General features: G+C 40.2%; 1 protein-coding gene across 2 annotated transcripts in view; it reads right to left on the bottom strand.

Annotated features, from left to right (window-relative positions):
• MACC1 (MET transcriptional regulator MACC1) overlaps positions 1–12325 on the bottom strand; it is a 64228-nt gene that overhangs the window by 23426 nt on the left and 28477 nt on the right. For both annotated transcript variants that reach the window (XM_079786023.1, XM_079786024.1), the window contains exon 2: positions 1036–1158. In XM_079786023.1, the coding sequence (XP_079642149.1) occupies positions 1036–1075 (40 nt within the window). In that variant the 5' untranslated portion in view covers positions 1076–1158. The remainder of the gene's footprint in view (positions 1–1035; positions 1159–12325) is intronic.

The following is a 12325-nucleotide window of genomic DNA, read 5'->3' as shown; positions in this document are numbered from 1 at the left end:
TATATATATATAATACATATGTAATAACTTATTTAGATCAAGGTAATAGTTCTATAAATGTTAAAGTAAAAACAGTCTGACATATCTGTCAGACTGTTTTTACTTTAACATTTATAGAACTACTAGAGGCCCATTGCACGAAATTCGTGCACTGGAGGGGTGTCCCTCAGCCCAGCCTGCATCCTCTCCAATCTGGGATCCCTCTCACAATCCGGGACTGCTGGCTCCTAGCCACTCGCCTGCCTGCCTGACTGATTGCCCCTAACTGCTCCCCAGCTAGCCTGATTGACACCTAACTGCTCCCCAGCCGGCCTGCTCGCCTTCAACTGCCCTCCCCTGCCGGCCCGATCGCCCCCAACTGCCCTCCCCTGCTGGCCCGGTCACCCCCAACTGCCCTCCCCTGCTGGCCAGTTTGCCCACAACTGCCCTCCCCTGTCAACCTGATCGCCTACAACAGCCCTTCCATGCTGGCCATCTTGTGACAACGTTGGGGCGGCCATCTTGTGATGACGTGGGGGCAGCCATCTTGTGATGATGTGAGGGCGTCACCCGAGGGTCACCTAGGTTTTTATTAGTATAGATTACCTTGATCTAAATAAGTTATTAGTGGCATATATTAAAATTTAGAAGATGCATTTTGAAAAAAAAAGTTGTATTTCTCCTATTTCCATACTTTCATCAAACCAGTTACATCTAACTCTTAAAACTACTTTTCCTCTAAGGATAAATTTAGTTCTTTTATGCTCTATAAAGATTTAATAGCTCACTCAAACCTCTAGAGATGTCCTTAACCCCCAAATTCATTATATATTTACTGCATATTCCACTCATTTAATAATGAATTTTGCCTCCCCATAATATTTATTGTAATTTTTGCCTCTACTATTTTGCTCTTTTTAATGATAGAGTAAATATTTCTATGATACTGTAGGGATTTTCTAATTCTTTTCATCTTTTGTAGCACTTTTCAGAGGTAGACTTGCAATAGCTGCTAGTAATGGATGAAAACATCACAACAATTATTCATTCCCATACCTGTGATATTGCAATTTTTTGATGATTTTTGGGCTTCCATGTCAATCAAACTTCCTTCAGATATGCTTTGTGAAATTCATACTAACCAAAAATGGGCTCTTTCACTGGTTAACATTTTTCCACCTACAAAGTGAAAAACAGACCAATATGTAAGCATATACATGTTGGCAGAGAAACCAAACTCAAGGTAATCACACATATTTAAATAGAAAAGTACATATAAAAATACTGTTCCTAGGTCCTCTCTTTCTGGTAGGATGCTTAAGTATCAATACTCCATTGAAAAATACTCAGATCCTGGATTAATGCAAGAAGGAAGACATAGAAATGCATTTGTAATACTACAAAAAAGTAGTAATGAAAATCCCAAGGATAATTTTTTTAAAAGTGAAGTGCAAATTTCAATAAATAGACATTCCCTGTTTGATGACTGGAAGACTAAAAAAAAAATCACAAAACTGGAATTCTTCCCCAAATCCTTCTACACATTCAATTCAGTTAAAAAAAAAAATCACAATGTTATGTGTATATAACATATGACATATATATGTGTGTGTGTGTGTGTGTGTTTGTAAGTCCTTATGCTATTTTAAAATGTATATATTATACCTTGAGACTATTATGCTAATTGAAATAAGTCAGTCAGAGAAAAAGGTAAGAATCATATGACTTCACTCTTATCCTACCTAATAAAAGAGTAATATGCAAATTAACCATCACTCTGTTACACCCACAAGCCACGCCCACCAGTCACGCCCACCAGGAAACCATCCGCCGGAGGCTTTTCCGGCCTTGGGAATGAGCGGGGAGCCTGCAATGGATCACAGGCAACTGGGGGCCCGCTCCTGTGAAGGGGTCTGCTCCTGTGGTGGATTGCAGGGAGCTGGGGTCCCCTGCCCAATGGGCAGTGTCTGCGATCACAGGGAGCTGGAGGTCCCCTTCCCAGGCCTAAAGCTTTGGCCAGAGGCTTTAGGCCTAGGCATGGCACAGCCGGTGATTGGTGTGAACTATAGAGGAAACACCTTTTCTGATTGCACATTGGCTAAGCTTCCTGTATGCCACTGGTAATATTCTTAGTAACTTGGGTAATAAGAATCCAAAAAGGTGATCTAGGGTTTTTCCACCACACTTCTGGAGAAAAAAACGAAGGTCCGCTGCTGAAGGGCTAAGAAATGTCAATATCCTGCCCTAGCCGGTTTGACTCAGTGGATAGAGCCTCGGCCTGCCCACAGCAGGGTCTGGGTTGATTCTGATCAAGGGCATGTACCTAGGTTGCAGGCTCCTCCCTGGCTGGGGCCCAGATCAGGGCTCATGCAGGAGGCAACCAATCAAAGTGTTCCTCTCACTTAGATGTTTCTCTCTGTCTTGCCCTTTCTCTTCCACATTCTCTAAAAGTCAATGAAAACATATCCCTAGGCAAGGATAAAAAAAAAAAGTAAGAAAGAAATGCATATCCTATGAAAGACACATCTTGAAAATGCCTAAAGAAAGTTGTCATTTTTTCTTGGTGAAGAAACTGAAGTTGTGTTGATGAAAACACCTTGGTGGCTGTGGTGACTGGCAGTGGCTGCAGCAGCGGGGTGATGGGGCTGGTGCCTTCCCCTGATCAGCCCGGTTGCTCCCACAAAGGGAGGCCAGACTGCGGCTTAGGCCCGCTTCCCGTGGGGATTGGGCCTAAGCCATCAGTAGGACATCCCCTGAGGGCTCCCAGTATGAGAGAGGGGGCAGGTTGGGCTGAGGGACCCCCCCTAGTCTATATATATAAAAGCCTAATATGCAAATTGTTCCCTCGGGAGTTTGACCAGGAGACCGGGAGCTCGGTCACTCACTATGACATGCGCTGACCACCAGGGGACAGCACAGAATGAAGGAAGGCCCCGGCCTCCAGCTGGAGATGGGAGGCTCCAGCTCGCAGCTGGCAGCTAGCATTCGGGGGAAGGAAGGCCCCGATCGGTCCTGATCGCTGGCCAGGCCTAGGGACCTTATCCGTGCACGAATTTTGTGCATGGGGCCTCTAGTGTGGGATATAAAACTGAAACTCATAGACACAGAGGAAGGGGGTTACCAGAGGGAAGGGGGATGGAGGAGTACTAAAGGGTAAAGGGAGCCAAATATATGGTGACAGAAGATTATTTGACTTTGGGTGGTGGGCACACAATGCGATATACAGATCACATACCATAGAAATGTACACTTAAAAACCTATATAATCTTATTATCAGTGTCACTCCAATAAATAAAAACTAAAAATAAAAAAGATCACAAAACAGAAAAAAAAGAAAGCAAAGGGCTAATATTCAAAATAATCCAGAAGAAGATCTCAAAAGTAATGTGTACCACAGATACTAGCATTCACTGTAAATAAGTGCTGAAAGACAATATGAAATTGGAACAGAATTAGACGAAGCACACAGAATACTCCCAGAAGTAGACTCACCCTCACAAGGGAAAAAATGGGAGAAGATATACCCATTATATATGACTAGAAAAGAAAAAAAGGACTAAATTCCAAAATATATCAAGATTTCTACAAATCACTAAACAAAATAAAAAAAACATTAAAGAAAATTTTGGAGGGAAAATATCTAAACAAGCATTTCTCTCAAAAATTAAACACAATTACCCCTAAATATATAAAATATGCTCTATTTATTAATAATAAGGGAAATGCTAAGTAAAACCACATGAGATACAATTACCACCAATCAAATGTGCAAAAATATTTAAATCTGGCAGCACCAATTATTGGCAAAGATGTCAGGCAAAGGGGAACCCTATACACTCCTATTGGAAGTATCAATAGGCACAACCACATAGAAATCAATCTGGCATTGTCTAGGAAAGATGCTTACAGCCTAGCACCCACAATTCCAATCCCACTTATTTGTTCTAGTAAAACCATGTATATGTTCATTAGAAGAGATATACATAAGTGTTCATTATATTATATTAACAGGAAAGTGAAATCAACCATAATATCCTTTGTTATATGAATAGATAAATAAATTGTGTCTTAATATACAGTAGTAACATGTAACTATGAACACGGATAAATTACAACTAAGAGTATCAAAATGTACTAAACTGAAACTTAGCCTAGGTATTTTACGCTTTTTTTTTTTAATATATTTTATTGATTTTTTACAGAGAGGAAGAGAGAGGGATAGAGAGTTAGAAACATCGATGAGAGAGAAACATCGATCAGCTGCCTCTTGCACACCCCCCACTGGGGATGTGCCTACAACCAAGGTACATGCCCTTGACCGGAATCGAACCTGGGACCCTTGAGTCCGCAGGCCGACGCTCTATCCACTGAGCCAAACCGGTTTCGGCTATTTTATGCTTTTGTATGCAATTGTAAATGGGATTGTTTTTTAATTTCTCCTTCTGGTTATTCATTATTAGTGTATAGGAATGCAACAAATTTCTGAATATTAATTTTATATCCTGCTAAAAAGTTTTTTTAAATTAGATTTTATAAAGTGCAAAAATGAATAGCAGCAATGAGACATAAGTGACCTATAAGATCAAACAACTGGTGAGTGATTACTCAGAAATAATTACTCATACACAGTACAGCTACCATACAGAGCTATAACTCTGGATGTTGTAACCCCTTGTCAAACTCAAGTATATTCTGAGACTATCACCTTCTAATTCAAGTTTACAGCATGCTAATTTCCTCACTTCTTGCTCTCCTTCATGTGTTAACCACATGTCTTTCAATGTTGACTCTTCTTTTTTGTCATATTCATCTTTCAAGTGTTTGACACTTTATTTCCAAGAAGTTTATTTCATTTTTAAAAGAAATCAAGCCTTTTCTTGTATAAAGAGCAAATTAAATGAAGAGAAGATGGAAAATGGAGGAAAGAAAAGGAGAGGAAAGGCATATTTTCCAAACATGATGAATAAGCAAATGCAAAACTCATCTCAGAAGGTGCCATACTTTAAAACATCAAATGGGGCAATAGCAGTTTTTTTCCTTTGATACTTGAAACTACACGGAAAGATAGGGCGAAAAGCCAAATTGTGCAATATACAATTTGCACTGAAACCTCAAGTTTCCTGGCAGATCTCCAAAATTCTGTGGTTGATTTTACCAAATATAATGTCAAAATCTAAGAGTCCTTAGGACACCATAGGTAGCTAAGACTTTGAGATAGGAAAACTAAGTTCACATCCTTCAACAAAATTAAGCAAATAAAAGATGAGAAAAATTTTAGATGCAAAAGTATATTTCAAAAAGAGAAAGTACATTTTCAATTGAAAACCAATTTAGATAGATCTACCTAAACTCTAATTTCTTGTGGAGAAACAAGCAGAAAGAAAATTTATACCTAGCATTCCGTTGAGACAAATCACCCTGGATATAAAAAATAGTTATAACCCAGTCAAAATAGTTAGGAATCCTCACCCACATAAGCACCAGGAATGGGGCCTTGTGGCAGCTATGATCCTGGAGAATCATAACATCTCAGAAACGAAGGCTCAAGTTGATGATTAGCTAAAATTCATTCTGGTCACCCAAGCAGATCTTCACTGTCCTTTAAGCCAGTGGTCCTAAGTCTCAGCTGTACCAAAATCACCCGGAGCGCTTGATCAACACCGTTTGCTGGACCAATCCCAGTGTTTCTGGTCTTGCACCCAAGAATTTGCATTTGTAACAAGTGACCAAGTGGTGTGATGCTGTAGTTCTGGAGGCCATGTTTTGAGCACCACATTTTGAAAACCCCCATGTTAATTTCTTTCCGTGGCTAAGTGGATTTCTCCCTATTCTCTGGCTGCTCCCACTAGTCTCCTTCTCCCAATCTTTTTATGTACACACACACACACACACACACACACACACACACACACACACTTCACAGGACCTCATCCTAAATCTGATTTTTCCCCCTGTGAATACGGTATAAGAGGAAAGCCCTTGACCAGAAGGCCCACCTGTGAAGGGCAGTGCTTGTTTACACAGGTGCAAATAGCCAACCACATTTATCATTTCCCTGTGTTTTCTTCCAATTAACTTGATACTCAGTGGCAAATGCTGTCCTAAATAGAAATGTTTAAAACTTTGTCTAAAGAAGCATGAGTCAGTCTTCGTTGGAATGAGTAAGTGGGAAAAGAGCAGTCTACCACTCACTTAATTGGGAACAACATTCTTGACAATATGCCTTTTACAACAAACTTACTCTGATTCTACATGATTCATTAATTCTTTCCATAAAAAGATGAATAAAGTTTTGCTTTTCATTTAGTTTACTGTTTAAACTAGGCCTTAAATAACTGAGAACATTCATTAAGTGTACAAATTAGCAAAAAATCTCAAGATTTTTTTTTGGGGGGGTAGGGGCGTGAGTTTACAAAATAATAACCAGGGAAGCAATACTGTTTAATAGAATTATTTCTTTAAAATGTATTATTTTGAAGTCATGTTTATGGTGTTTAGTATATAGTGAAAATTGCTATTTTTAGCTATACAGTAGGTTTGAAGTATTTTCCAAATAGTCCTTGAATACCTCAGATCTCCTTTATGTTTCTATGATGTGTACTGTTTTTAACTCTTGACCTATGTAATATTAAAAGTACCTCCATTCAGGCTATACCTCTTTTTAAAAATATGTTTATTGATTTCAGAGAGAAAGTAAGAGGGAGAGAGAGATAGAAACATCAATGATGAGAGAAAATCATTGATCTGCTGCCTTCTGCAGGCCCCCCACTGGGGACCGAGCCTGCAACCCAGGCATGTGCCCTGACCAGGAATCAAACTGTAACCTCCTGGATCATAGGTTGATGCTCAACCACTGAGCCATGCTGGCCTGGCACAGGCTCTTATAGGTGACAGCACATGCTAAAATGTCAAAAGAGCAATTATTGGACAGGTGGACTCCTTCATTTCCTGAAGGCCAAACCTAACCAAATAGCTTGGCATTCCCTTGTATATGTAACTGCCTGAGTGGATCACAAAGGAACTATAACCAACTGATGATGCTCCCCTGGTGTGATTTTACTGGATGTTATCATGGTGTGTATGGTCTCATTGGATGTTACTCTAGGCTTTAGGGCATCTTCTGATGGGCAAGTGGCACTCTCTGATTGGTAGTGTATATACCCACCACCAGTTTATCACTGGTCATTATTACTAAAGATTTAAAATACCTAACAGGAAAAATGACAGAAGTCACTTATCTTTCTTTAAAGGCTTTATAAGATTCTCCAGGGACCCTGGTGCATTAAGCTGTATTAGTAATGTACAATAATTTTGATGATGCCTCCAATCTTGGTAACTCAGAACATTCTGTCAATATGTAACCCTACCTAATAAAATGGTAATATGTAAATTACCATCACTCCGCTACGCCCACGATTGGGCCAGAGGGAGGCGCAGGGGGTGGGACTTGGGGTGGCCGGGGTAGCCGATTGGGCCGGCAGGACGCTGAGCTCGCGTGGCCAGTGGTGGCGCGAGCTCAGCGTCTGCACCATGGCTGTGCTGCGGCACAGAAGGGGCCTCTGGGGCAGCGAGCTCATGTCCCGCTATGGACCATCAAAAGCGGGGGAGCTGGGTGCCTGTCTACTCCGGCACCAGCGGACAGGCACCCAGCTCCACCACGATCAAAAGCGAAAGCGTGTAGGAGACCCTACACGTGCATGATTCAATCATGCACTGGGCCTCTAGTCTTGTTAATATCAGCATATCAAACTGTCTATCACTTTCTTCATACTCAAGATCTTTCCATCACTGGCAGAACTGAAATTTGGGAAAATTATAATAATTGTGCATGATAACATCATATTAGTGGGCACAAATCAGAAACAGAGAAATAGTAGATCAGAAATTATTTTATGTCCAGCTTAATGATGTAGCCAAAGAACCTTCCCAGAAACCTCACTCTGGAAGGGAACATGTAAGGACTCTAACCAGATTCACAAAAGGAACATTTCAGGGCTGTAAAATAACAAAAAAATATCCATCCTAAGGGCTATTATTTAGTGAGTGCTTCCTATATTCCCAGTACCATGCATGAATTTTCTCATTTATAATTTGCAACAATCCTAAAAAGTTTGTTCTATCATTATTCCCCTTTTAAAGGTAAAGAAATCAGGTTTAAGGGATTTATTTGCCCAGGATTGTATAGGTGTTAAGCAGCAGAGCCATGGTTTCAATTTAGAGATACCAGACTCTAGAGAACAAGCTGTTGAAACCTACACTGCGCTTCCTACGCATAGGTCAGCCCTTCCCTTCCAAAGGAAGTGAGATTTGGGACTATGCTCTGGGCTGATTGCTGGGGAGCATCAAGCCTCATTCGTGATCCCAGGAGATCTTCACCAAGTTCACAGCAGGGCCCACAACATGAACATGTGATCTGTGCAGTCACACAGGGTCGCATTCTCACAGAGGCTTTATGCTTGATGCAATGGTCTGCTGTTGCCATCTTGAAATACTTAATATTGTGGTTAACAAGAAGTCCCATATTTTCATTTTGTACTGAGCACAGCAAATTATGTAGCCAGTCCTGGTTGATGAAGTTGGAAACCCTTAGCCTTCAGACCCAAGGGAAATGACTACAAGTATAAGTGCTCAAGGAGAAAAGCAAAAAGCATTACTATAAAGATGAAGAAGGCTCACTTTACAGATGACAAAGGGAGCTTCAGAAAGACTAAATGAATCGCCCAAGGTAGCAGGTTCAGAAATCAAACTGACATCTCCTGATCAGACCTTCTTAAGAAGGAGGATATGGGAATAACTAGTTCTACCCGTTCCACGAATTCTATAAGAGTAAAATATGAGATCCTTTAAAACTCTGATGCTATTTCATGTCACAAGTAATAATAGCTTAGATTTTAAGACTTTGAAGGAAAAATAATGAAACATTGAACTCACTGAGAGTGAAATAAAGTGGTCTCCAGCCTCATGCTCCCCTAGAATCATATATCCTACCAAACAAGGACTATCTCCTCTTCCTCACTCTTCAGAGAACATTTCAGCAGCTATTGACATTATTTCTTGGGACAAGAGTGACAAAGGAGGCCCCGAGGTGCAGTAGGAAGATGCATGCTTTGAAGTCAGACAGATATGGGTTCAAAGCAAAGCCTACAAAGGAATTCACTGGTCTGAGCATCACTTTTCTCATCAATAGAGTATAAAATATCTACTTCAAATAGTTGTTGTAACAGTATGTGAATTATATCTCAATGGAGCTTTTTTTGAAACAAAAATTACTGTAAAGATTAAATTAAATACCATAAATCCCCAGCTAACACCAAATAGCTGCTTAAAATGATAATTCTTATCTGTTTTATTTTTCACATCTGTGCCAATTCTGTTGATTTTAGCAAGAGTAATGAGTGGCTACTGACAAAGATGGTTAAGGAATATTGTAAAAGAGGAAGAAGAAAAATCACTGTGGAATTTTAATTGCTATTTTAGCTTAATTGATTGTTCAACCTGATAATGTTCTTTTCACTTCTCTAAAGAGGTTAATTGAAAAATTACCTTATTATATGATAACCAATCTTTTCAGTCAACACTTTCCCCACTGCTACTAGATAGAAATAATTATAAGATTCCCAATAGGCTTTGCCAAGAGAAAAAAACCCTCTGACAAACATTTTGTGTACACCCACAGTCTTCCTTGGTTTGAACTTAGAACACTGGTGTGAATGAATCATTTATATATTATCTGGCAAACAGACCTCCTGACAGAGGATAAATATGAATGGTGAGCCGCTATTAAATGAGAACAGAATGTTCATGCACCAGTAATTACTGTGGGAAGGAGCACAGGAAAAGGTTGGTTGAAACTGATAAGATTAAGGAAAGGAACACACATTATGCCACATCATCCAATGTGTAAAGCAGGAGTTTCCCTTAAATTCTCAACAACTTATTACATCTAATTTTTAATGTTTCAGGGAATCATAGTGGGTTTTTGTGGTCAATTTTGTAAACTGAGAATTGTGTGCAAAATGTGAACTGTTTATCAAAGCAAAAACTGAAAATACACTAATATGTGTTCACATCTGAATATATAGTCAGAGAGATAGGTAGATGTAAGTATAAATGTATGTACATATATAACTTAGCTAAACAAGAATATTTTATTATTAGTAATGCCTCACTGTTCCGAAAATTGGGAAGTAAAAGATTACTTCCTTCCTGAGAGATAATTAAGTCTTCAAAATTTCACTTATTTGAAGACAGTATCACGTATTGATGAAGTGCAAAAGAAGTCTGAAAAAGGAAACTAAGAGAGACCAAAATTTTCCTGTGTAAGAAAGGAAATTGACCGAGGGGCTTGGAGGTTCCAACTGTGGGTGACTGCAGCCTAAAAGGGAAAAGGGCAATAAGATATAAGCAAGAAGAATACTCTCAGTGGAACACTGAGAGGTATAATTTGTCAACCCTACCATCTACTTGGCCCATACAGTCTTCAGAAATATTCATATTACTTACTGATGCAAAAAAAAGTATAGTGAATAATAAGAGTTGTTGAGGCCTACTCAAAGGAATGAATAACAGGAAAACACAGCTGCTCAAATAAATGAATACAGAACAAAGGGGGATCATCCATCAAGCTGGATTTGCCTAGGATGGCTCCATTTTGAAACTAACTCTCTCAGCCCAGGGAAAACCAGGCTAATTGGTCACTATGATTACACATATAGGGTAAAAATACATGGCCCCACATTGACAATGTGAAATAGTCAATGTAAATTCCTTCTATTTGAACAAAATTTTTAAATATTTAAAACCACTATGTAGAAATACAGACAGATATATTTGAGTTGTACAGAAATAATTAATTTTAATGTTTAAATTACAATTTTTCATTCTATTTCAGGTGTTAAATTCTAATACAGCAAATTAAATACAAAGGAAACCATTCAGAATGAAATAAATAAAACTATCACTGTCTTCTTTATTTTATTAAATCAGTCTGAAAGATTGAGCCCTCTCACTTAGCAGCCCAAAGGAACTTCCATTCTTTCAGAAGGAACTCTGCCTTTCCCTTCATCTCCATTTCCCCTTTTTATTTAAAACAGTGACATAGTCAGGTTGGGAGTAGTGTGTCCCTCTGCTGAAACCCACACTGTTCTATGGGAGCTGGTGGGTTCCTTGTGTTCAGCTGGAGAAACTTGGAGGAGCCTCAGAGTTGTGTCCACAGCACCACCTGGTGCCAGGGCGGGACCTCTTGGGCTGCTGCTGTTACAGAACTTGCGATGGTCTTGCTTCCAGCCCTCTAACCAGTTGCCCTAATGAGTTTAGTGTTAAGTAGTGGTCCTCTGCATCAAAATCAACTATGGAACTTAAAAAAAAATACAGATGTCCAGTTTTATCCCAAGACCACAGTGTGGAACCCAGATACCATTTTTATAAAAATTACCAGGAGATTCTGATGTCTAGCAAAGACAGAGAGTCATTAAATCTATATATATAAAGAGCCAGGGTCTGTAATGTTCAAAGCGACCTAATGGACGACCAAACACTGGAAGTCAATCCTGTAGTCACGACCCAGCACTGACTACTGCTGCTGCAGGCGTGGGGACCCAGCACTGACTGCTGAGGAGGATGCGGATCAGGCCCAGAGAGAGGCCTGGAGAGAGAAGCAGGGTCTGATCCGCAGCCTCCAAGGCAGCTGTTGATCATCCCTTGCCTCTCTTTCTCTCTGGGCCTTGCCAGCAGCCACAGGGGCTTCGGATCAGCCCCACCTCTCTGATCAGGCCCAGAGATAGGCCCAGAGATGCTGACTGGCATAGAAACTGACCAATCAGAACCAAATCTGGGTGAACTGCGAGGAGCCAATGGCTGCCTAGGTGGCAGAGCTTTTGACATTGACTGGCATAGAAACCGACCAATCAGAACCTAGTCTGGGTGAACTGTCAAGGCAGAACCTAAGGTGGGGGCTGAGGAGGGGTTTTAAGGGCAACAGCTGTTTGGTGTAAGGTGTAAGAAAGTGGTTCAATTTTTTAATGACTGGTTTGACAGTAAAGTGCATATGGCTGGCTATCAGTCCAGATATAGGGATTATGTATTTTTGTCTGCCAAGAGCATCTCCTCCTGATGAAAAAGCTCTTCCACCCCCATTAAAGCAATCCTATCCTATATAATCTATCTATACTACTAAAAGGGTAATATGCTAATTAGACTGGGTCAACTGGCTATCTTCTGGATGTCCAACGTCCTTCTGGACAAAACCATGATGGTGGGGTCCAAGGCAAAGGCAGTTAGGGGTGATCAGGCCAGATGGGGAGGGCAGTTGGGGGCTAGATCAGGCCAGCAGGGGAGGGCAGTTAG

The sequence above is a fragment of the Cnephaeus nilssonii genome, assembly GCF_951640355.1.
Source record: "Cnephaeus nilssonii genome assembly, chromosome: 12".
In the NCBI taxonomy this organism is placed as follows: Eukaryota; Metazoa; Chordata; class Mammalia; order Chiroptera; family Vespertilionidae; genus Cnephaeus; species Cnephaeus nilssonii.
Note: the sequence above shows the minus strand (reverse complement) of the source record. Positions and strands in the feature narration are given on the sequence as shown.